The 24,363-nt window shown below is 39.9% G+C and overlaps 1 protein-coding gene across 1 annotated transcript in view; it reads right to left on the bottom strand.

The window, feature by feature from the left end:
• Window positions 1-10,848, bottom strand: part of ANKS4B (ankyrin repeat and sterile alpha motif domain containing 4B) — a 34,177-nt gene extending 23,329 nt beyond the window's left edge. Inside the window, exon 1 of the mRNA XM_054580915.1 lies at window positions 10,666-10,848. Within this exon, the coding sequence (XP_054436890.1) occupies window positions 10,666-10,829 (164 nt within the window). The 5' untranslated portion in view covers window positions 10,830-10,848. The remainder of the gene's footprint in view (window positions 1-10,665) is intronic.
• Window positions 10,849-24,363: the final 13,515 nt, after the last annotated feature.

Here is a 24,363-nt window from a genome sequence, read left to right on the forward strand (position 1 = left end):
GGGCCAAATTCTGCCTAGTGTTGATTTTTTTCTATCACCTCTCCTTTTACAAAAGACAAATTCACCAAAAAGATTTTTAAATAACAATATTTTGACTCTGCTTTTTGGTAGATCAGTATATTGGGGCAGTACTTCTTAAAAGCTGGATTGCTGTTATTGTCATAGTATTAAATTACTATGAGCATCTGTTCCATTTCAGTTTCCCCCTTTGAAGTTGATTTGATTTTTGTGAATTTATTTATCAGAAATAAAATCATTGTTTCAAAATGTTTTTTATACAAGAAGGAATATTTAGACTCACTAATAACCAAAAAATGCAAATGAATAATACCCTACCATTCATTTGCCTATCAAATAGGCAATGATTAAAAAGAATAGTAATACCAGGTTTTGGCAGGAGTATAGGGAAATGAACAATGCTGGAGGAAGCATAAAGGGATTCAAATTTCCTGGCACAATATGTGTCAATAGCCTTTCAAACATGGCATCCTCTTGAATCAACAATTCTGCCTTTGGGAATTTATACTAAGGAAATATCAGACCCTGTGTAAAGGTGAACAACCAAGGATGTTTGTCTCAACTTATTTATAACAAAGCCTGGATTTAATTAAACATCATGAACAAGCAACTGATTAAATAAATTATGATGAAACCATAAAACAGAATATCATGTAGCCATTAAAAACAGACCAGATATCTATTTTTTAAGTTCAAATGGTCAATGATACATTGCCAAATAATTAGAAGCAAGTTTTAGAAGAGTTTGTATAATATGATTCTCCTTTTAATAGGGTAAATATACATGTATGTGCATGTTCTCAAAGAGAAAAGTGTGGAAGGATATACATCCAAATACTGATGACTGTGAGAATTGATGCAATTTTTATATTAATAATGTATCTTTCCAATATGATGTGAAATGTTAATAAGTAATATTCCTCTAAAAATCAGAGAGGAAAAAAATTTTCATTTTAGAAAATGAAACAAAACTAAGAAATTCATGAACATTTTAAAGGGAAAATGAAATTTTGTATAAATTGGGGCCATCTTTCCAGTGTAGGATAACACATGTGATTATTGCTTTCCATCATTAAATTTAAAAAAGAAAGAAAAACACTTTAACAAAGCCAGAGTTTGGATCTTAATGGTTACCACATGATCCAAGGTTTGAAACAGGCAGTGACAGATAATCACTGAAATCATCAGACTGAAATAGATTTTAATGACTGATTAACATGTAAATGCAATTTTTAATTATTTCCCCTTTTTAGCCCCCTTAAATCTAACTGACAATTTTTTTTAAATTTTTTTTATTTACTTTTTAAATACATTTGTCTCTGCCTCCCCCTGACCTCTTTACCTTGCCCCCTCCCACCTTCCCTCCCTCCGCTATTCCCCTTTGGTTTTGTCCATGAGTTCTTTATGTTCCTTGACTTTCCCCTTCCCTTCCCCTTCCCTGCCCCCCCCCCCCCTTCTCTCTTGTCTCTGTTGATTTCTTTTCCTTTCAATGTTGCTGGTCATATTTTCCTTGCATCTTTGCATTGTTGGTTAGGTTCCGCTTATAGGTGAGATCATATGGTATTTGTCTTTCGCCCCCTGGCTTATTTCGCTTAGCATGATGCTCTCCAGTTCCATCCATGCTGTTGCAAAGTTTAGTACTTCTTTTTTTCTTTCTGCTGCGTAGTACTCCATTGTGTATATGTACCATAATTTTTTGATCCAATCATCTACTAATGGGCATTTATGTTGCTTCTAAGACTTGGCTATTGTAAATTGTGCTGCTATGAACATTGGGGTGCATAGGTTCTTTTGTATCGGCGTTTTGGTGTTCCCAGGGTATAGTCCTAGCAGGGGAATCGCTGGATCAAAAGGCAGTTCCATTTTCAGCTTTCTGAGGAAATTCCACACTGCTTTCCATGGTGGCTGCACCAGTCTGCATTCCCACCAACAGTGTACTAGGGTTCCCTTTTCTCCACAGCCTCGCCAGCACCTGTTGCTTGTGGATCTGTTTATGATGGCCATTCTGACCGGTGTGAGGTGGTACCTCATGGTGGTTTTGATCTGCATTTCTCTGATGGCTAGTGATGCTGAGCATCCTTTCAAATGCCTCTGGGCCCTCTGTATCTCCTCCTTAGAAAAGCGTCTGCCCAGGTCCTTTGCCCATTTTTTGATTGGATCGTTCGTCTTCTTGGAGTAGAGTCGAGTGAGTTCTTTATATATCTTGGAGATCAAACCTCTATCTGATGTATCATTAGCAAATATATTTTCCCATAGGGTTGGCTCCCTTTTCATTTTGCTGATGTTTTCTTTAGCTGTGCAGAAGCTTCTTATTTTGATGAGGTCCCACTTGTTTATTCTTTCCTTTATGTCCCTTGCTTTAGGAGACATATCAGTGAAAAAATTGCTGCGTGGGATATCTGAGAGTTTCCTGCCAATGTTCTCCTCTAGGACTTTGATGGTGTTGCGACTTCTATTTAAGTCTTTTATCCATCTTGAGTTTATTTTTGTGTATGGTGTCAGCTGATGATCCAATTTCAATTTTTTGCATGTATCCATCCAGCTCTCCCAACACCATTTGTTGAAGAGGCTGTTATTGCTCCATTTTATGCTTCTGCCCCCTTTGTCGAATATTAGATGTCCATAGACACCTGGGCTTATTTCTGGGCTTTCTATTCTGTTCCACTGGTCTATGGGTCCATTCTTGTGCCAGTACCAGATTGTTTTCAGTATGGTGGCTTTGTAGTAGAGTTTGATGTCCGGTATTGTGATCCCTCCTACTTTGTGTTTCTTTCTCAAAATTGCTGCGGCTATTCGGGGTCGTTTATGGTTCCATATAAATTTTTGAAATGTCTGTTCTATTTCTGTGAAATACGTCATCGGTATCTTAATAGGGATTGCGTGGAATCTATAAATTGCTTTGGGTAGTATGGACATTTTGAGGATATTAATTCTTCCAATCCATGAGCACGGTATATGCTTCCATTTATTTGTGTCTTGCTTAATTTCTTTTTTCAATGTTGTATAGTTTTCTGCATACAGGTCTTTTGTGTCTTTGGTTAAATTTATCCCTAGGTACTTTATCTTTTTTCGTGCTATATCGAATGGTATATTTTTTCTGATTTCTTCTTCTTCTATTGCATGCCTGGTGTACAAAAACGCCTTTGATTTTTGAATGTTGACTTTGTATCCTGCTGTTTTGCCAAATTCACTTATTAGGTTGAGGAGTTTTTTGGTAGAGTCTACAGGGTTCTCTATGTACACTATCATGTCATCTGCAAACAATGATAGTTTTACTTCCTCCTTTTCTATTTGGATGCCTTTTATCTCTTTCTCTTGCCTGACCCCTGTGGCTAGGACTTCCAATACGATGTTGAAAAGAAGCGGTGAGAGCGGACATCCTTGTCGTGTTCCCGATCTTAGTGGGAAAGTTTTCAGTTTTTGCCCGTTGAGTATGATATTGGCTGTAGGTTTTTCATATATGGCCTTTATGACGATGAGGAATGCCCCATTTATTCCCATTTTGCTGAGTGTTTTGATCATAAATGGGTGCTGTACCTTGTCAAATGCTTTTTCTGCATCTATCGAGATGATCATGTGGTTTTTGTCTTGGCTTTTATTGATGTGTTGTATCACGTTTACTGATTTGCTTAGGTTGAACCATCCCTGCATCCCTGGGATGAATCCCACTTGATCGTGGTGGATAATCTTTTTAATGTATTGCTGGATGCAGTTTGCCAATATTTTGTTCAGGATTTTAGCATCTATGTTCATCGGCGAAATTGGCCTGTAGTTTTCTTTCTTTGTAGGGTCTTTATCTGGTTTTGGGATCAGGGTGATGCTGGCCTCAGAGAAGGAGTCTGGGAGTCTTCCCTCCTCTTGGATTTTTTGGAATAGTCTGAGAAGGACAGGGGTTAGCTCTTCCTTAAATATTTTGTAAAATTCTCCTGGGAAACCGTCTGGCCCTGGGGTTTTGTGTGCTGTGAGTTTCTTGATGACTGCTTCAATTTCCCCAGCTGTTATCGGTCTGTTCAAGCTTTGGGTTTCTTCCTCCTTCAGTGTTGGAAGATTATACTTTTCTAAAAATTTGTCCATTTCATCAAGATTTTCAAATTTCTTGGCATATAATTGTTCATAATAGTTTCTGATGATCCTTTGTATTTCTGTGGTATCAGTTGTTATTTCTCCACTTTCGTTTCTGATATTATTAATTTGGGTCCTCTCCCTTTTGTCTTGATGGGTCTGCTTAATGGCTTGTCAATTTTATTAATCTTTTCAAAGAATCAGCTTCTGGATTGGTTGATCCTCTGAATTGTTCTTTTTGTCTCTATGTCATTCAGTTCTGCTCTAATCTTGACTATTTCCTTCCTTCTACTTGCTCTGGGATTTATTTGTTGTTGTTTCTCCAGTTCTTGAAGTTGTAGTGTTAGGTCTTTTATTTGAAATGTTTCTATCTTTTTAAGGTAAGCCTGTATTGCTATGAACTTCCCTCTCAGGACCGCCTTTGCTCTGTCCCATAGGTTTTGGACAGTTGTCTGTTCATTTTCACTTCTTTCCAGAAATTTTTTGATTTCTTCTCTTATCTCGTTATTGACCCATTCATTGTTCAATTGTCTACTGTTCAGTCTCCATGAGTTTGCAAGTTTTTGAAGTTTCTCTTTGAGGTTGATTTCCAGTTTCAATCCCTTGTGGTCTGAGAAAAAGTTTGGTATTATTTCAATTTTCCTGAATTTGCTGAGGCTTGCTTTGTGTCCTATCATGTGGTCTATCTTTGAAAAACTGCCATGAGCATTTGAAAAGAATGTGTATTTTTCTTCTTTGGGATGTAAGGTTCTATATATGTCAGTTAAATCTCTTTGATTCAGTGTGTCATTCAGTGCCGCAATATGTTTATTAATGTTTTGTTTGGAAGGTCTGTCCATTTTTGACAGTGGGGTGTTGAAATCCCCTACTATCAGTGTGTTGCTGTCTATATCTTTTTTGAAGTCATCCAACAATTTCCTTATAAACTTGGGGGCTCCTCTATTGGGAGCATGTAAGTTTACAATGTTGATGACTTCTGGATAGATTCTTCCTTTAAGTATCATAAAGTGCCCCTCTGGGTCTCTCTTTATGGCCTTTGCTTTGAAATCTACTTTGTCTGATACAAGTATGGCCACGCCAGCCTTTTTGTCATGTCCATTTGCTTGGAATATTATTTTCCATCCCTTTACTTTCAATCTGTGTAGGTCTTTTGCTCTGAGGTGGGTCTCTTGTAGGTAGCATATATGTGGGTCATGTTTTCTTATCCATTCAGCTACCCTGTGTCTTTTGATTGGGGCATTTAGTCCATTCACATTGAGAGATATTACTGATAGAAACTTACTCATCTTTTCTCTTTGTACTTGTGTTCCTCTCTGTCTCATTCTTTTCCTTCATCTGCCTAAACCAGTCCCCTTAGCATATCTTGGAGTGCTGGTTTGGTAGAGATGTATTCTTTTAGCTTTCTTTTGTCTGGGAAACTCCGTATTTCTCCTTCTATTTTAATGGAGAGCCTAGCTGGGTAGAGCAGCCTTGGCTGTGGCCCTTGCTTTTCATGGCTTGGAATATTTGTTGCCATTCCCTTCTGGCTTGTAGTGTTTCTGTTGAGAAGTCAGCTCCTAGGCATATCGGGGCCCCCTTGTATGTTACTTTCTCCTCCCTTGCTGTCTTGAGGATTCTTTCTTTGTCTTTGATAGTTGCCATTTTAATGATGATGTGTCTTGGAGTGGACCTCCTTAGGTCCCTCTTGAGTGCGGTCCTCTGTGCCTCCTGGATTCATGAGACCTTTACTCTCCTCAAATTGGGCAAATTTTCCATCATTACTTTTTCGAGGAGGTTCTCTATTCCTTGCTTCTCTTCTTCTCCTTCTGATATCCCTATTATATGGATATTATTGCGTTTCAGGTTGTCCTGCATTTCCCTAAATGCTTCTTCATTCTTTTTGAGTTGTTTTTCCATTTCTTGCTCTTTCTGGGAGCTTTTTTCTACTTTGTCCTCCATCTCACTGATTCGATCCTCAGCTTCATCCGGCCTGCTTTGGATTCCTTCTACTGTGTTCTTCAATTCAGAAATGGTATTCTTCATATCCTCTTGTGTCTTCTTGATAGTTTCTATGTCCTTTTCCAGGCTGATATAGTTTGCTGTGAGATCCTGATAGTTTCTCTGCAGTTTCTCATAGTTCTCTTTGAGCTGGCTGAGCTCATTGAGCTTCCTTAGAACCATTGTTTTGAATTCCATATCTGATAATTCCCTTGCCTCTATTTCATTTAGCTCTCTCTGTGGGGAGTCCCCTTTTCCACTCATTTGAGGGGAACTTCTTTTTCTTCCCATTTTTGTGAGAGTCTGTTAAGTATTTTTGTCCTTTACTTTTCTTTCTGGGCCTGCCTCTGATGATGTCAGTTGTTGACCCTATACAGCCTTGGGTTGTTTGTTTGAGTCTTTCAGGAGTCTAATACCTGTGTCTGACGCCTGCTTGGAGCAGCTCTGTGACCCCTTCGGTCAGGGCTGGGCTATTTTTTGGGATCTCTCTGCGCTCTCACGCGGGCTCCTTGAGCGCGTTCCCAGCGCGGCAGGGTCCCCCTCCTGCCTGGGCTCGCATGTGCTTGCCCCAGACCAGGGGGCTTATTCGCGACCTCCCGTACTCATCTGGCCTCCCTGGCACGCGAGCTTCGCGGCACTGGTCAGTTTAGGGTCTTCTATTGTGTGTTTTCCCCGCTTTTGGCTCTTTGGGTGCATTGCTTGCCCTCGCCAAATGGGGACTACGGAAATGGGAGGAAATCAGCTCTAGGACTCTCCGGTTAATCCTGTTTCTGGTCTCTGCTCCAGGGACTCTGGGCAGCTCTACTTATTTTGTGGGCCACTCCGCAATCGCGGCAGGTAGGTCAATTTACGCCTGCCCTTGCCCCTCTGTGCATTCCCTCGCAGGCCGTATGGGTGCCAGTCTGTGTGAGGCCTTGCCGGCAGGTGCAAGCGTTCGCCGGCCCGCGTAGGTCACACACACGCTCGCCAACCCACGCAGGTCACTCGGCGCAAGTGTGCGCGCCTGCTCTGGGTGTTTTGGGGGTGTCTATGTTTGCTTTTCGGCTTTTGGCTCCTTGGGGGTGTGGCCTCTTCCCGCACAATGGAGACTTCGGCAAGGAGAAGGAGTCGGGACTCCCCGGTTCCTCCTCCCGTTCTTTCCCCAATGCCTGCGTTTTTAGTCTCCCCTCAGGGGCCTCTGGGCAGTTCTGTGACCCCTTCGGCCAAGGATCCAACCCCTGTGCGGACTGCATTTCAATCGCAGGCAGTCTGGTTCATGCGCGCCCCGCTTCTGCCTCTTTGGGGTCACGCCTTTCCAGCCCACAATGGAGACTACTGAACGGGGAGGGAGTCGGGACTCCCCGGTTCCTCCTCCCGTTCTTTCCCCAACGCCTCTGTCTCCAGTCTCTCCTCAGGGCTCTCCCAGCCAGTCTGCACTCAGCCCCGCAGCTCACACGTGTACAAGCTGTGTGCGGAGTGCACAAAAGGCAGGTTAATCGATTCCCTTATGCCTGAGCGAGATGGTAGCTGCAGAGTGGGAAGTGTGTTATCACCCGGGCTCCACTGGCCGCTGTGTCAGTTCTCTTCACAAAGTTTTCCTCACCAGTCTTTTCCCAGGCACCAGCCCACCCTGCTGCTACCTCTACCCAGCGATCAAGGAGGGTGGCTGCCGCTGCAACTTTTGCGTTTGCCCTTTAAATGTCTTTTTGCATCCCCAGCCACCTGTCTCTGGCAGAGAGCACCCCTAAGCTTTTTGGGGTTGCGTTTTGCCTGTCATTTCTTGGCTTTAGCTGCTGTAGTTTAGGGGTTCCTGTTTATGATTCAGACCCCGTTCTTCTCGGGGGAAGCTAACTGGCCGTTTCAATGTCCCTCTGGTGCCAGTGCCCGTGTGCACCCAGCCCACCCTCTGGAGCCTCCACCGCAATTCTCACCCGTTGGGATGTGTGAGAGTAGAATCCACTGTCCGCGGCACCAAGGCTCCTCTCCCACTATCGCTCCACTGCTTTCCAGGTGATTACTCCATTATTTAGTTGCAATTCCAGTTTGGTTTTCGGAGGAGGTCAGCGTGACTCCCTTTCACTCCTCCGCCATCTTTGTATCTCTAACTGACAATTTTATCCCATACAGTTTCCTGAAGACTGGCAATGGTCAAAATGGGAGATGACTTGTGAAAACCTCCAGAAAACATCTTTTTTTTCAGCCTATGCCAAGCCAACTCAAAACAATTGGTCTTAAATTATTCTGGAGAGAAGTAAACAAAATCTGAGATGTACTAGAATTGATCAGAAGGCAAGACTTGAGAAGGAAGGCCTAAAAAAAGCAGGGTTAGAAGAATTTGTGTGCCTATAGTCAGTGTTTAATAAATATAACTTAATGGACTGGATTTTGAAATTATATTGAGAGAAACCACCATGTCAAATAAATGGGAATAGGCTGAACTATGTAGCAAATTCTTTTGGAGTAAATGATAAACCACTTGGGAAAGGTATAGTGAGATAGATATAAGAACAATAAGAGTAAAGTAATGTTTTAGGCATACAGAAGAGAGAGAGGGAGCAAAGGAGGGGGAGAAGAGAGAGACTGAAAGAGAACATCTAGGCATTGCCATTTAAATTGTACCTCAAGAAGAGCAAAGGCTTTCACTGGTTGTGAAGTAACTGGCATCTTGCATTTGGAGCACAGGCGGAACACTAAATAGTTGGAGAAAGTTTGAAAAAAAAAAAGGAAAGATGGCATGGTGTTATAATCTGGAGAAGGTTGATTGATGGTGGTGAGGGACAGGGTGCAGTCTGGGAAATGGAAGTCATCAGGCAAAAGGAGTAGAAAAACACCCCCACTGACTTCCTCATTCAGTTCTCAACTCAGAAGCTCTGTCCAACACCTTTGTTTTTTCCAACTTTTCCTAAAGTGCCTCCCCACTTTAATAAATGGTGCCAACATCCACAAGATGTTGAAACCAGAGCCTGGGGCCTTAATCCTCCTGTTCTTTTATTTACCCACCCCAACATCCAGTTAATCATAATTAATTTTACATTCAAACTACCATTTGAGTCCATCCACATCTTTCCATTACCACTGCTCTACCCTTGTTCATCTCTCATCTTGACCATTAAAACGGCCCCAAACTGTCTCTCTCTCATGGCTGTACTGCTGCCTGAGCAAATCTTGTAAACACAAATTGACCAGGTGGCTGCCTTGCCTAAACCCATAGCAATGGCTTCCTATGCCCCTTAACAGAGTTTACAAGGCTCTGTGATCTGTTCTTGTCTCTTACAACTTGGTCTCTTCCACTCAAGCCATGTTCAGTCATACTCAACTTCTTCAGTTTCAATAATGCACAGTGCTTTCATTTGGAAACAATCTTCCTATCATCTTCATCTAATCAGCTCTTTCTCATCCTTCAAATCCCAGCGTAAATGCTCCAGAAAGCCTTCCCTCACCCCCTAGATTAGGAGAGATGCCTGCATCATCTGTTTAGTGCCCTCTATTATCCCTTTTGTAACACATGTCATACAGAACTTGCTTAATTTCTGTCTTCTTCTCTTAATCTGATTACTATGAGGACAGTCATTGTACCTCTGTTGTTGATTGCAGCATCCTGGCAGCTAGCAAATGGCTGACACATAGCAAATATCTATAAATAAATATGTATTAAATTGAAATAAATTCACTGGGCCCCTTTGTTTACATTTTCTTTTTTTTCTTTACCCTTCTTAGGGTATAGTTGCTAATACTGCCTAACCCCTCTGGTAACAAGCAGAAGAAAAGAGTTAGCTAACTCCTGAGTTAGAATTTGTGGGTGGGGGCTGTGAGGGGAGTGTGTGCCTATGTGTATATGACTGCCAGAAAGGTAACAAAGGTAAGACAGGCTGAAGGACACTTATACAGCTTGTAAAGTAAGCAACTTCATCTAAGATTCATGGACTTGCACTAGGATTGAGTATTAATAAAGGTTGTGGGATTTTAATAGAATAGATAGAAAACTAAAATAACATCATGTGTTCCAATCAAGGTTGACATCTTAAAACCAAGTAGAACAGTGATCTGCTTTTAAAGGGACAATCATTTAAATTTATGGATAATATTTTTTAAGGCACAGAATTAAAATATCTCCTCCATGAGGCAGCTAACATACCTTAAGAGTTCAGGGCTTTTCCCCCTATATGTGGCTCAGCAAGGATGAGCCATCCCAGTGGAGCCAGTTCTCAGTGAGCAAAGACAGTATCTCTAGGCGGTTTCTCCCTTTCTCTAAAAATACAATTAGTTAGTCTAGAAAAAGGGCAAAGTACCATATTTTCACTGAATTCTCTTTCTCTTGCCACTGGTCTGCCAAATCCTACTGTAAACAGTTTCCCATCAAAATCTTCAGGTTGGCCCTGGCCAGGGGTCTGAGTTGGCTGGAACAACATCCCATACACTAAAAGGTTGCTGATATGATCCCCTGGTCAGGGCACAAGCTAGGTTGAAGGTTCAATCCCCAGTCAGGGCATGTATAAGAGGCAACCAATTAATGTTTTTCTGTCACATCGATGTTTATTTCTCCCTCCCTCCCCCTGCCTTCCTCTTTCTCTAAAATCAATAAACATTTCCTTGGGTGAGGATTTAAAAGAACCCTCAGGTTGAACTTACCCTCTGCTGCAGATTATTTCTAGGGCTTCCAAGTTCCCATGGTAGGCTGCCAGGAGTGTAGGAGTCATGCCATCTTCATCAGAAAGGTTCAGATCTCTCCTGGTAGCCTCTTTCAGAAGTTCCAGGTAGCTATCACTAGCAGCTTGGTGGTAGCGAGTGGACATTTTTTTCTACTCACCAATACTTGGCCAGATATCACTCTCCAGGCAGAGGATGTCTGTGGAGCAGCCTTCCTACAAAGCTGGTTAATCAGTGACAAGGAAGAGTGTCACCCAGGGCAAAGTTCATTTCAGCCTCCCACCTTGGAAGGCAGCCAGAAAAGTTTATGGCACTGAACTTGGACCTTTTCTTTCCACAATGGCCATTACTTTGAATATTGAGGACTGCTATGCTCATCTTGAGTATTTTGGGGGCACATTTAATTTTTTATTTTCATTAACAAGTCTTGAATATAATATTGGTTATCTAGGCTCAAAATGTTGGAAATAATTTCCAAAAAAATCCAGCACTAGTCTAGTTCCCTGGAGAGGTCTTTTTTTTTCTTTTTTCTCTCTGTCCTTTTTCTTTTTTTTTTTATTAATTTATTTTTTCAAATACATTTGTCTCTGCCTTCCCACCACTACTTTCCCCTGTCCCCCACCTCTCCCTCCCTCAATCTTTTTAAAAAACTTTTATTGAGGCACAATTTACATATTATGAAATTCACCCATTTTAAGGACACATTTCAATTATTAGTAAATATACAGAGTTGTGTGATCATCACCATAATCCAATTTTAGAACACACCTATCACCCCCAAAATATACCTCATGCTCATTGTAATTAATCCATATATTCCTACTCTCAAATCAGGAAACCACTAATCTGCTTTTCATCTTTACAGGCTTGCCTTTCATGGGTATTTCCTATAAATGGAATCATACAATATATAGTCTTTTTAAAAACATGGATTGAACTATATTTTTAGATTTTTAAAATACATTCATTCTTTGTTTCTTTCAATTTTATTTTGTATTGGTTTCATGTATATAGCTTAATGGTTAGAAAAATCATATATTTTATATAGTGTTCTCAATATTTCCTGTACCCCAACTAGTACTATATATAGTTATTGCCATATTATTGACTATATTCCCTATGATTTACTTACATCTCCATGACTATTTTATAACTACCAATTTAAATTTATTAATCACTTCACTTTTTCACCCAGTCCCCAAAACCCCTCCCTTCTGGCAACAAGCAGTTTATCCTGTGTCCATGAGTCTGTTGGAATTTTAACTTATTTTGTTCTTTAGATTCCACATGTAAGTGAAATCATATGGCATTTGTCTTTCTCTGACTGACTTATTTTCACTGAGCATAATACCCTCTATGTCAATCCATCCTATCACAAATAGTAAGATTTCATTGTTGTTTTTATGGCTGGGTTAATATTCTAGTTGTGTGTGTGTGTGTGTGTGTATCAACACTTATTTATTTACTTGTTTATTGATGGTCATTTAGTTTGCTTCCATATCTGGGCTATTGGAAAAACACTGAAATGAACATAGGGTACACAGGGACAATATATGTATATTCTTTCCAATTAGTGATTTTGGTTTCTTTGGCTAAATCCCCCAGAAGTGGAATTGAAGTGTCATACAGCAGATCTGTTTTTTAAAATATTGTATTTATTTATTTATTTTTAGAAAAAGGGGAAAGGAGAGAGAAAGAGAAGGAGAGGTACATCGATGTAAGAGAGAAACATCAATTGATTACCTATCATATGCACCCTGACCAGGGGCCAAAACCATAACCCAGACATGTGCCCTGACCAGGAATTGAACCAGCAACCTTTCAGTTTGCAGGACAATGCCCAACCAAGTGAGCCACACTGGTCAGGGCATATAGCAGATCTATTTTCAATTTTTGAGAAAACACCATACTGTTTTGCATAGTGGCTCCACCAGTCTGTATCACCAACAATACACAACACTTCCCTTTTCTCTACATCTTTGCCAACACTAATCATTTGTAGTTTTATTAATGACAGCCATTCTGACAGGTGTAAGGTGATTTTAATTTGCCTTTTGGTTTTAATCTCACTGTAATTTTAATTTGCATTTCTCTGATAATTAGTGACATTGAGCATCTTTTCATGTGTCTGTCGACCATCTGTATATACTCTTTGGAGAAGTGTCAGTTCAGGTCCTTTGCTTATTTTTTAATTGTATTATTTGCAGTTCTTTGGTGTTGAGTTGTAAGAGTTCTCTGTAAATTTTGGATATTAACTATTTATCAGATGTATTATTGGAGAATACGCTCTCCTATTTATTAGGTTATATGTAAGTTTTGTTGATGGCTTCCTTTGTTGTGCAAAAACTTTTTAGTTTGTTTCTTTTATCATTTGTTTCCCTTGCCCAATGAAATATATCAGAAAAAAAACTTGCTATGGGAAATGTTCAAGATTTTACTGCTTGTGTATTCTTGTAGGAATTTTATGGTTTGAGTATTACATTTAAGCCTGTAATCCATTTTTAGTTTACTATCTTTTTTTCTTTTTTTCTTTTTTACTCTCATAGGCAAAAATTTTTATATGTTCAGAGGATTTTTACAAAATTGTCTTTCCAAATTATTCTTATTTCAGTATTGTGGCACTGAACTTGAACCATATATTTTTTTCCAGTCATCCATATATTTTTTCCAAATACATGGCGAACACATGTACTGTACCAACAACCAATAATGTACTCTCAGATTTCAGTGAAGGATAAAAACAAGCACAAAATGTAAACCATTTGGACTCCTTTCCCAGATAATTTACAGCTATTACATTAGGTAATTAGAGAACAACACTCACAAATACAGTACTACTGAAAAAAGCTATTAGAGCCTACACTGAGAGCTTATTTTAGTAACAAATTCCTCCCAGCTAATAATTAAAGTGGATTTTCACTCAAGGGCTGGGTCAATGGTAATTACTATGATGAAAAATAAAATACTTAGTTTTTCAATCTTTTTTAAAATTATTTTATTTTTTATTTATTTTTTTATTTAATTTATTTTCTTTATTTTTTCAAATACATTTGTCTCTGCCTTCCCCCCACCATCTTCCCCTGCCTCCTCCCCCATCCATCCCTCAATCCTTCCTCTTTGGTTTTGTCCATGAGACCTTGCCACACATTCCCCGACCCTCCCATTCCCTTCCTTTTCCCCCGTCCCCCCCTCCCTCCTTCCCTCTTGTCTCTGTTGGTTTCTTTTCCTTTCAGTGTTGCTGGTCTTATTTTCCTTGCATCTTGTATTGTTGGTTAGGTTCCACTTATAGGTGAGATCATTTGGTATTTGTCTTTTTCCCCCTGGCTTATTTCGCTTAGCAAAATGCTCTCCAGTTCTATCCACGCTGTCGCGAAGTTTAGTAGTTCTTTTTCTCTTTCTACTGCGTAGTATTCCATTGTGTAAATGTACCATAGTTTTCTGATCCAATCATCAACTGATGGGCGTTTAGGTTGCTTCCCACACTTAGCTATTGTCAATTGTGCTGCTATGAACATTGGGGTGCACAGGTCCTTTTGCATTGGTGTTCTGGAATTCTTAGGGTATAATCCCAGCAGAGGAATCACTGGATCAAAAGGCAGTTCCATTTTCAGCTTTTTGAGGAAATTCCACACTACTTTCCACAATGGCTGCACCAGTCTGCATTCCCACCAACAGTGTACTAGGGTTCCCTTTTCTCCACAGCCTCACCAGCCCCTGTTGTTTCTTGATTTTTTTATGATGACCATTCTGACTCGTGTGAGCCGGTACCATATTGTGGTCTGCATTTCTCTGATGGCTAGTGATGCCGAGCATCCTTTCAAATGTCTCTGTGCTTTATGTATCTCTTCCTTGGAAAAGTGTCTGCCCAGGTCCTTTGCCCATTTTTTGATTGGATCGTTTGTCTTCTTGGAGTGGAGTCATGAGACTTTTTTATATATTTTGGAGCTCAAACCTCTATCTGATGTATCATTAGCGAATATATTTTCCCATAGGGTTGGCTCCCTTTTCATTTTGCTGTTGTTTTATTTAGCCGTGCAGAAGCTTCTTATTTTGATAAGTTCCCACTTGTTTATTCTTTCCTTTATGTCCCTTGCTTTAGGAGACATATCAGTGAAAAAATTGCTGCGTGGGATATCTGAGAGTTCCCTGCCAATGTTCTCCTCTAGGACTTCTATGGTGTTGCAACTTACATTTAAGTCTTTTATCCATCTTGAGTTTATTTTTGTGTATGGTGTCAGCTGATGATCCAATTTCAATTTTTTGCATGTAGCCGTCCAGCTCTCCCAACACTATTTGTTGAAGAGGCTATTATTGCTCCATTTTATGCTTCTGTCCCCTTTGTCAAATATTAGTCGCCCATATAGACCTGCACTTATTCCTGGGCTTTCTATTCTGTTCCACTGGTCTATGGGTCTGTTCTTGTGCCAGTACCAGATTGTTTTGAGTATAGTGGCTTGGTAGTATAGTTTGATGTCCGGTATTGTGATCCCTCCTACTTTGTTTTTCTTTCTCAGTATTGCTGTGGCTATTCGGGGTCATTTATGTTCCATATAAATTTTTGAAATGTCTGATCTATTTCTTTGAAATACATCATTGGTATCTTAATAGGGATTGCGTTGAATCTATAAATTGCTTTGGGTAGTATGGACATTTTGAGGATATTAATTCTTCCAATCCATGAGCACTGTGTATGCTTCCATTTATTTGTGTCTTCCTTAATTTCTTTCTTCAGTGTTGTATAGTTTTCTGCATACAGGTCTTTTACCTCCTTGGTTAAATTTATTTCTAGGTACTTTAATTTTCTTCTTGCTATAGCGAATGGTATTTTTTTTCTTATTTCTTCTTCTTCTAATGCATTGCTGGTGTACAAAACTGCCTTTGATTTCTGAATATTGACTTTGTATCCTGCTGCTTTGCCAAATTCACTTATTAGGTTGAGTAGTTTTTTGGTGGAGTCTACCGGGTTTTCTATGTACACTATCATGTCATCTGCAAACAATGATAGCTTCACTTCCTCCTTTCCTATTTGCATGCCTTCTATTTCTTTTTCTTGTCTGACCGCTGTGGCTAGGACTTCAAATACAATGTTGAATAGAAGTGGTGAAAGCGGACATCCTCATCGTGTTCCCGATCTTAGTGGGAAAGCTTTCAGTTTTTGCCCGTTGAGTATGATGTTGGCTGTAGGTTTGTCATATATGGCCTTTATTACATTGAGGAATGCCCCATTTATTCCCATTTTGCTGAGCGTTTTGATCATAAATGGGTGCTGTACTTTATTGAATGCTTTTACTGCATCTATCGAGATGATCATGTGGTTTTTGTCTTTTATTTATGTGATATATCACGTTTACTGAGTTGCGTATATTGAACCATCCCTGCATGCCTGAGATGAATCCCACTTGATCGTGGTGGATAATCTTTTGACTGTACTGCTGGATGTGGTTTGCCAATATTTTATTGAGGATTTTAGCATCTATGTTCATCAACCATACTGGCCTGTAGTTTTCTTTCTTTGCTGTGTCTTTATCTGGTTTTGAGATTAGGATGATGCTGGCCTCATAAAATGAGTTTGGGAGTCTTCCCTCATCTTGGAATTTGAAATAGTCTGAGGAAGACAGGGGTTAGCTCTTCATTAAATATTTTATAAAAATCTCCTGTGTTAACTGTCCAGTCCAGGGCTTTTGTGTGCTGGGAGATTTTTAATTACTGCTTCCAGTTCACCAGGTATTATTGGTCTGCTCAGGCTTTCTGCCTCTTCTTCATTCAGTATTGGGAAGTCATACTTTTCTAGAAATTTGTCCATTTCATTGAGGTTTTCAAATTTATTGGCATGTAATTGCTCATACTAATTTCTTACAGTCTTTTGTATTTCTGTGGTATCAGTTGTTATTTTTCTTATTTCATTTCTGATATTATTTATTTGGGACCTCTCCTTTTTGTTCTTGATGAATCTGCTTAAAGGCTTGTCAATCTGTTTTATCTTTTCAAAGAACCAGGTACTGGATTGGTTGATCCTATGAATTGTTCTTTTAGTCTCCAGGTCATTCAATTCTGCTTGATCTCGATTAAGTCCTTCCTTCTACTTGCTCTGGGATTTGTTGTTGTTTTTTCTCCATTTCTTGAGTGGTAGGATTAGGTTATTTATTTGAAATGTTTCTATCTTTTTTAGATAGGCCTGTGTTACTATGAACTTCCCTCTCAGGACTGCCTTTGCTGTGTCCCATAGGTTTTATACTGTTCTGTGTTCATTTTCATTTGCTTCCAGAAACGTTTTGATTTCTTCTTTTATCTCATTATTGACCTGTTCATTGTTTAATAGTATGTGACTCAGTCTCCATGAGTTTGACAGTTATTGAGGTTTCTCCTTGAGGTTGGTTTCCAGTTTAAAACCCTTGTGGTCCTAGAAAATGCTTGTTATGATTTCAATTTTCTTGAATTTGTTGAGGCTTGTTTTGTGTTTTATCATGTGCTCTATCTTTGAAAATATTCCGTATGCATTTGAAAAGAATGTGTATTTTACTTCTTTGGGACGAAAGGTACTGTATATGTCAGTAAAGTGCATTTCATCAAATACTTCATTCACTCCCACAATATTTTTGTAGATGTTTTCTTTAGAAGATCTATCCATGTAAGACAGTGGGATGTTAAAATTAAAATCCCCTACTATCACTGTGTTGCTGTCTATGTCTTTCTTGAAGTCCTCCAAGATTTCCCTTATATATTTGGGTGCTCCTGTGTTGGGTGCATATAGGTTTACAATGTTTATGTCTTCTTGATGGATTCTTCTTTTGATTATTATAAAGTATCTCTTTTTATGCCTTTGTTTTGAATCTATTTTGCCTGATATAAGTATTGCTACCCCTGGTTTTTTTTCTGTCCATTTGCTGGGAATATTTTTTTCTATCCCTATACTTTCAGTCCGTGTAGGTCTTTTGTTCTGAGGGGAATCTCTTGTAGGCAGCATGTGTGTGGTTCATGTTTTCTTTTCCATTCAGCTACCCTATGTCTTTTGATTGGAACATTTAGACCATTTACATTTAAAGTTATTATTGATAGGTACTTATTGATTTTTTTTCCCTTTGTAAATGTGTTCTTCTCTTTCTCACTCTTTTACTTCATCTTTTTAAAGCATTCACTTTAGCATACCTTGTAGAGCTGGTTTGGTGGAGGTATATTCTTTTAGCCGTCTTTTGTCTGGGAAACTCCTTATTAAACCTTCCATTTAAATTGAGAGCCTTACTTGGTAGAGCAGTCTTTGTTGTAGGCTTTTGCTTTTCATTACTTGGAATATTTCTTGCCATTCCATTCTGGCTTGTAGTGTTTCCGTTGAGAAGTAGGTGCTAGCCATATTGGGGCTCCTTTGTATTTTACTACGTTTCTCTCTTACTGCCTTTAGGATTCTGTCTTTGTCTTTGATATTTTCCAATTTAATGATGATGTGTCTTGGAATGGGTCTCATTAGGTTCCTCTTGAATGGGGTCATCTGTGCCTCCTGGACTTCTATGACCTTTTCTCTCCTCCAATTAGGGAAGTTTTCCATTATCTTTTGAAACAGGTTCTCTATCTATCCCTTGCTCCTCTTCTTCTCCTTCTGGTATCCCTATTTTACAGATAGTATAATGTTTCATGTTGTCCTGCATTTCCCTAAATGCCTCTTCATTCTTTCTGAGTCTTTTTTCCATTTCTTGTTCTTTCTGGGAGCTTTTTTCTACCTTGTTCTCCAGCTCGCCAATTCAATCTTCTGCTTCATCTAGCCTGATTTTGATTCCTTCTATTGTGTTCTTCAATTCAGAAATTGTATTCTTCATTTCCTCTTGTCTCTTATTGATAGTTTCTATGTCTTTCTTCATGTTGATATAGTTTGCAGTAAGTTCCTCATAGTTTCCTTGTAGCTTTTCATAATTCTCTTTGAACTCTTCTTTTTTGCTTCTGTTTCTTAAATTGATCTGTCTTGATTTTCCCACTTTGTGGTGTGAACATCTACGGTAGTATAAGGGTCTTTTTCTTTCTCTCTTCTTTCGGGTCTGCCTCTGATGATGCCAGATGTTGACCTTGTCTGACCTTAGGCAGTCTGCTTGAGACTTCCAGGAATCTACTGTCTCTGTCTGTCTCTTGTAATTGTTAATCTAGTCACTCTGCCCTCAGCCATCAGGCTTAGGCACCACAGGGCAGGGCAGTGTCTCCTCAGGGCAGAGCTATTATGTCCTTACAGGCTGTTGCCACTCAGGGGAGTGGTCTGCCCGAGCAAGATTGAAGCTGAGGAGTGGGGGATGAGTCAGTACCAATATCCCCACAGCTACTCCCTCAGTTCTCTCCCCAACACTTCTGTCTCCAGTGTCTCCTCAAGTGTCTCTAGACAGTTCTGTGTCCCCTTTAGCCAGGGATCTAGGTTCTGTGCCAGCCCCTCTGCACTCAGCACCCTGGCCTGCGTGCAATTCCTGGCTTGGGCTGAGTCCTCAGGGCAGGGCTATTGTTTCCTTTCCCGCTGTTGCCACTCTGGGGCGTGGCCTCTCTGAGCAAGATGGAGACTGCAGAATGGGGGAGGAGTCAGCACCAGGATCCCCGTGGCTGCTCCCTCAGTTCTCTCCCCAGCACTTCCATCTCCAGTCTTTCCTCAAGCATCTCTAGACAGCCCTGTGTCCCCTTTAGCCAGGGATCCACTTTCTGTGCCAGCCGCTCTGCACTCAGCTCCCAGGCCTGTGTGCAACTCCTGGTCAGGGCATAGCCTCCTGAGGGCGAGGCTATTGTGTCCTTTATGCCTGAGCAAGATGGAAGCTGCGGAGTGGGAGGTGAGTCATCACTGGGGCCCCGCTGGCCACTGTCTCTATTCTCTCCCCAAAGCTTTCCTCACCAATCTCTCCTCAGGCTCCAGCTCACTCTGCCCTTGCCTCTGCCCAGAGACCAAGTTAGGTGGCTGCCACTGCACATTTTTGCATTTTCCCTTTAAACACCTCTTTGCGTCTCTAGCCACCTGTCTCTGGCAGAGAGCACCACTACACTTTTCGCAGCTTGTCTGTGTGCTTTTCTGGGTTCTAGTGCTGTAGGCTAGACCCCCTGCTTATGATTCAGACCCTGTTCTTCTTAGGGGGATCCAACTGGCTGTTTCAGTATCCCTGTGGTGCTGGTGCCCATGGGCACCCAGCCTACCCTCTCGAGCCTTCACCGCATTTCTCACCAGTTAGGCTGTGTGAAAGCCAATTCCACTGTCCGTTCAAGGCTCCAAGGCTCCTCTCTCACTACCATTCTGTTGTTTTCCAGGTGATTTCTCCACAATTTAGTTGTAATTCCAGGTTGTTCCTGGGAGGAGGTTAGTGTGATTTCCACTCACTCCTCCACCGTATTGTCTAATCTTTAGTTTATTCTTGAATATGTTGTAAAAAGGTGATCTAGTTTTATTTCTTTTTGCATGTATCTGTCCAGTTCCCCAACACGGTTTATTGGATAGATCATTTACCCCTTTCTATGTTCTTGCCTCCTTTATCAGACATTAATTGACCATATAAGCATGGATTTATTTCTGAGCTCTATGTGATGTTCCATTGATCTATATGTCTTTTAAGCCAATGTCATGCTGTTTTGATTATTATGTCCTTTTAGAATAGATTGATATCAGGTAGCATGATACCTCTAACTTTGTTCTTCTTTCTCAATATTGTTGAGGCTATTTAGGGTTTTGTTGGGGGAGGGTTCCATATAAATTTTGGGATTATTTGTTCTAGTTCTGCAAAATACACCCTTAGTATTTTGACAAGAATTGTGTTGACTCTATAGATTTCTTCAGATAGTATGGACATTTTAATGATGTTAATTCTTCCTACCTATGAACATGTTATATGCTTCTGCTTATTTGTATCTTCTTTGCTTTTGTTTTTCAGTGATATATAATTTTCCAAGCACAGGTTTTTTACATCCTTATTAAATTTATTCCTAGGTATTTTTTAATGGAATGGAAAATGAGATTGTGTTCTAAATTTTCCTTTCTGATAGTTCATTATTGGTATATAAAAATTCAACCAATTTTTTAATATTAATTTTGTATCCTGCTACTCTATTGAATTCATTTATTTGTTATAGTAGTTTTTTGGTGGAGTCTTTAAGGCTCTCTACATAGCATCATAATATCTGAAAATAATGGCAGTTTTATACCAACAATGAAATATCAGAAAGAAACTAGCAAAAAAAAAATCCCATTTACTATAGCAACAAGAAAAATAAAGTATCTAAAAATAAACTTGACCAAGGAGGTGAAAAACCTGTACTTGGAAAACTACAGAACACTAAAGAAAGAAACTAAGAAAGATATAAATAAATGGAAGAATACAGACTGCTCATGGAATTGATATCACTAAAATGTACATACCACCCAAAGCAGTCTATAGATTCAATGCAATCTTTATTAAAATACCAATGGCATGTTTCACTGATCTAGAACAAATACTCCAAAAATTTATATGAAACCAAAAATGACCCCAAATAGCCTCAGCAATTTTCAAAAAGAACAAAATAGGAAGGATCAGAATACCAGATATAAAACTGTATTACAAGGCTACTATAATCAAAACAGTCTGGTACTAGCATAAGAACAGACACATAGATCAATGGAACAGAATAGAGAGCCCAGAAATAAACCCATCTCTCTATGGTCAATTAATATTTGACTAAGTAGAGATGGTGGCTATGTAGGTGGGAGCTGAGCCCACTTTCTCATGTACCCAACTGTGACACTTAGCTGAACTTTTTAAAAACAAAGTGAATAGCCAACAGAATCTCACCTGATATGAAGTTTGGAAGCCAAAGTGTGCAGAGGACGCTTCAGAACAGGAGGTAAGGAGGTTTTATTGGTCGATGGGAAGGTCCCCAGGCCTGCTGCCAGAGACTGCAGCTGCCATGGGTACATTGGAGGAGAGTCAGATCAGTAATAGCATCCTAGCTGCCTCCTTCCTCCAAGGGCAGGAAAGTCCCAGACCCACTCCAGGAGAGACCTGGATGCATAAAGTCACTGGGGTGAAAAAATAAAAATAAAGGTTTCAAGTGACACAGCTGGCAGAGTACCCAGGCTGGGGTAGCAGTCACACAGCAGGACATTGTCAGAGAATTTGAGGGATTCAGATGACACCTGGAGGTAGGAGAGGAGGCAGGCCACAACTGACCATGACCCAGACAGACTCTGGACTTACCATAAAGTTGGACTGTGTGGAAAGCTAGGTGGTGGTTCAGAGAAGCAGCAGTGCACAAAGAGATTATTTTCAAAAGGGGAACTGAGGTGTTCAGTGCAGGGATCTCACAAGGACACAGTAGCCCAGCCAACAAAGAGGGAGCAGTGGGGTGCAATTTGCTCCCACTCACTGCACCTTACAGACTCATCAAATAGGTGCTAAACGAGGTGGTTTATTGGCTCTGGCCAGGCGCAAATGCACAGAACGGAGAGTTCCAGCCACACAGTGCTCTGGGGGCATGGGCTGGAAATTGGGAATCTGTGATTATTATAGCCCAGACTGAGTTCCTATCCTTGCGGAACAACAGGAAAGGAAAAAATGGAGCCCAGCCCCCTTCTGCCTCCAGGAACCAGGAAGATCTGCAAAACTGACTGGGCAGGCTTTTTCTTTTCCTCCTTTTTCCTCAAGAATAAGACAGCAACACCTAGAGCTGAGAGAAAACCAGAGACAAATCCAGAAAGAAGTCAGAAGACAAACTCCAACAGCTGAGACAAATTTCTCTTGGCTCTCCAGCAGAACTTGAATTTCTTTTTTATTTCTCTGTCTTCTTTCTGTTTATTTAGTTTTCTTGTTTTTATTGTTCATTTTGTTTTTTTAATTCTCCCTTTCATGTTGTTTTAATTTTGTTCTTTCACTTCACTCATATTCCAAATAACTCACTACTCCTGGTCTTTTACTTTTTATTCTTTTTATTCAAGTTATATCTTTATTATCATACTATTGTTGTTCCAAATCTGACAGAGCACCCTTCTCTGGTCTTAATTCATTTTTCTACCTTCCAGAAATTTATTACTGTTGTTGTAAACTTGATTTTCTCTCACATGATGCCAAGTTTCTATCCCTTACTCTCACTATTTCTCCTCCATCTAACCTTGAATAAGTGCTCTTCTTTCTTAAGTCAGCTCACGTTCTTTTCCCCCAATAATAAGAGTCATAGTTCTTTTCCACCTTTTATAAATAGTGGATAGTTAGGGAAAATATCATAGTTATTGCTGTACTTCCCCAAAAGAACTCCTATTTGCTCACTACTTGGTTGTGCTTCAAATCCCATAGAATATTCTCCTGCTGTCTTCCTTCATTTTGCCTTCACACTGCCCCTGATCAATAGAGTGAGGGATTTTATCTCATTTTTTCTCTCCTTTTTCCCCCTGTCTCAACCTGGACTTTACTCCTTACTCTTATTAGGTTGTTTCCCCCATCCTCTCAAAATCATTTTTCTTTACTGTAGACATCTCATACTCACTTTTCACTTTTCTACATTATTCTTATTCCCATTCCACCTTTATTAAACTTCATTCAACTATAATTGCTATCTAACCTACTGTGTTTTTCTGCAATTTTGCTCCTGTTGGTATAGTATCTTTTCAATTTTACTTCAAACCTCATACTATAGTCTTCCTTCTTCTTATCCCAATGTTCCCATCACCCTTTCATGTTTTACTTACATTTTAAATTTTGTTATTTCCCTTTCTTTGCCTCAATTCTATCCCAACTCTTACTAATTCTCCTTCCTCAAATGACACAATAATATTTTTCCTTCTTTTAGTCTCTCATATTCCCTTTGACAAAGCTTAAGTACCCACAATCTCTCTTTATCTTTGTTAATCTTAGTCCAATTACAGTTGAAATTGCTGATGTGTTAGGGGGGTTCTTTTTGCTGGCGTAGGTTTGGTTGTCTGGTAATACTGCTTGTTAACCAACATCTGTACAACAGCATACAAGACAAGCTGGGAGTTGTGGCTACCAGTAAACCCACTAGAGGGGAGAACCCACCAGTGAAGGAGCCACCAACAGATAAAGACCAAGTACAACAAGAGAGCCCACACAAATGGAAGAAAGGCCAACCCTAGAGCATCCAAAAAAGGAAATCAAAGAGATGACACCACTGAGAGCCACAGAACCCCTATCACAGAAGTTGATCCTATGAAGACAGCTGGCAAAACAGAGAATACGGAATCACAGAAACAAACCAAAAAAAGAGTCATCTAAATGGGATACAAAGAAAGAATTTGAAATAGAAAGGAATGGAAGAACTACCAGTGAAAGAGCTAAATAAAATGGAGTCAAGCAAACTATCAGACATAGAATTCAAAGGAATGGTTATAAGGATGCTCAAAGAACTCGGTGACAACAACAAGGAACTGAGTGGGAACTACAACAGCATGAAAAAGGAAATAGAAACTATAAACAAGAACCAGGAAGAAATGAAGAATACAGTGTATGAAAAAAAATACACTAGAAGGAATTACCAGCAGGCTGACTGAAGCAGAGGACCAAATCAGTGAGCTGGAAGACAAGGTAGAAAGGCATACACAGGCACAGGAGCAGCACCAAAAAAAGGACTTAAAAATATGAAAAAGAGCTTAAAAGTACTGCAGGAAAACATGAAATGCAACATTCACATCATAGGAATACCAAAAGGAGAAGAGGAGCAAAGGATAGAAAACCTGTTTGCAAAAATAAT

Source organism: Pteronotus mesoamericanus, unplaced genomic scaffold (assembly GCF_021234165.1).
Source record: "Pteronotus mesoamericanus isolate MK-2021 breed Mesoamerican mustached bat unplaced genomic scaffold, CSHL_Meso_final contig_64, whole genome shotgun sequence".
Lineage (NCBI taxonomy): Eukaryota > Metazoa > Chordata > Mammalia > Chiroptera > Mormoopidae > Pteronotus > Pteronotus mesoamericanus.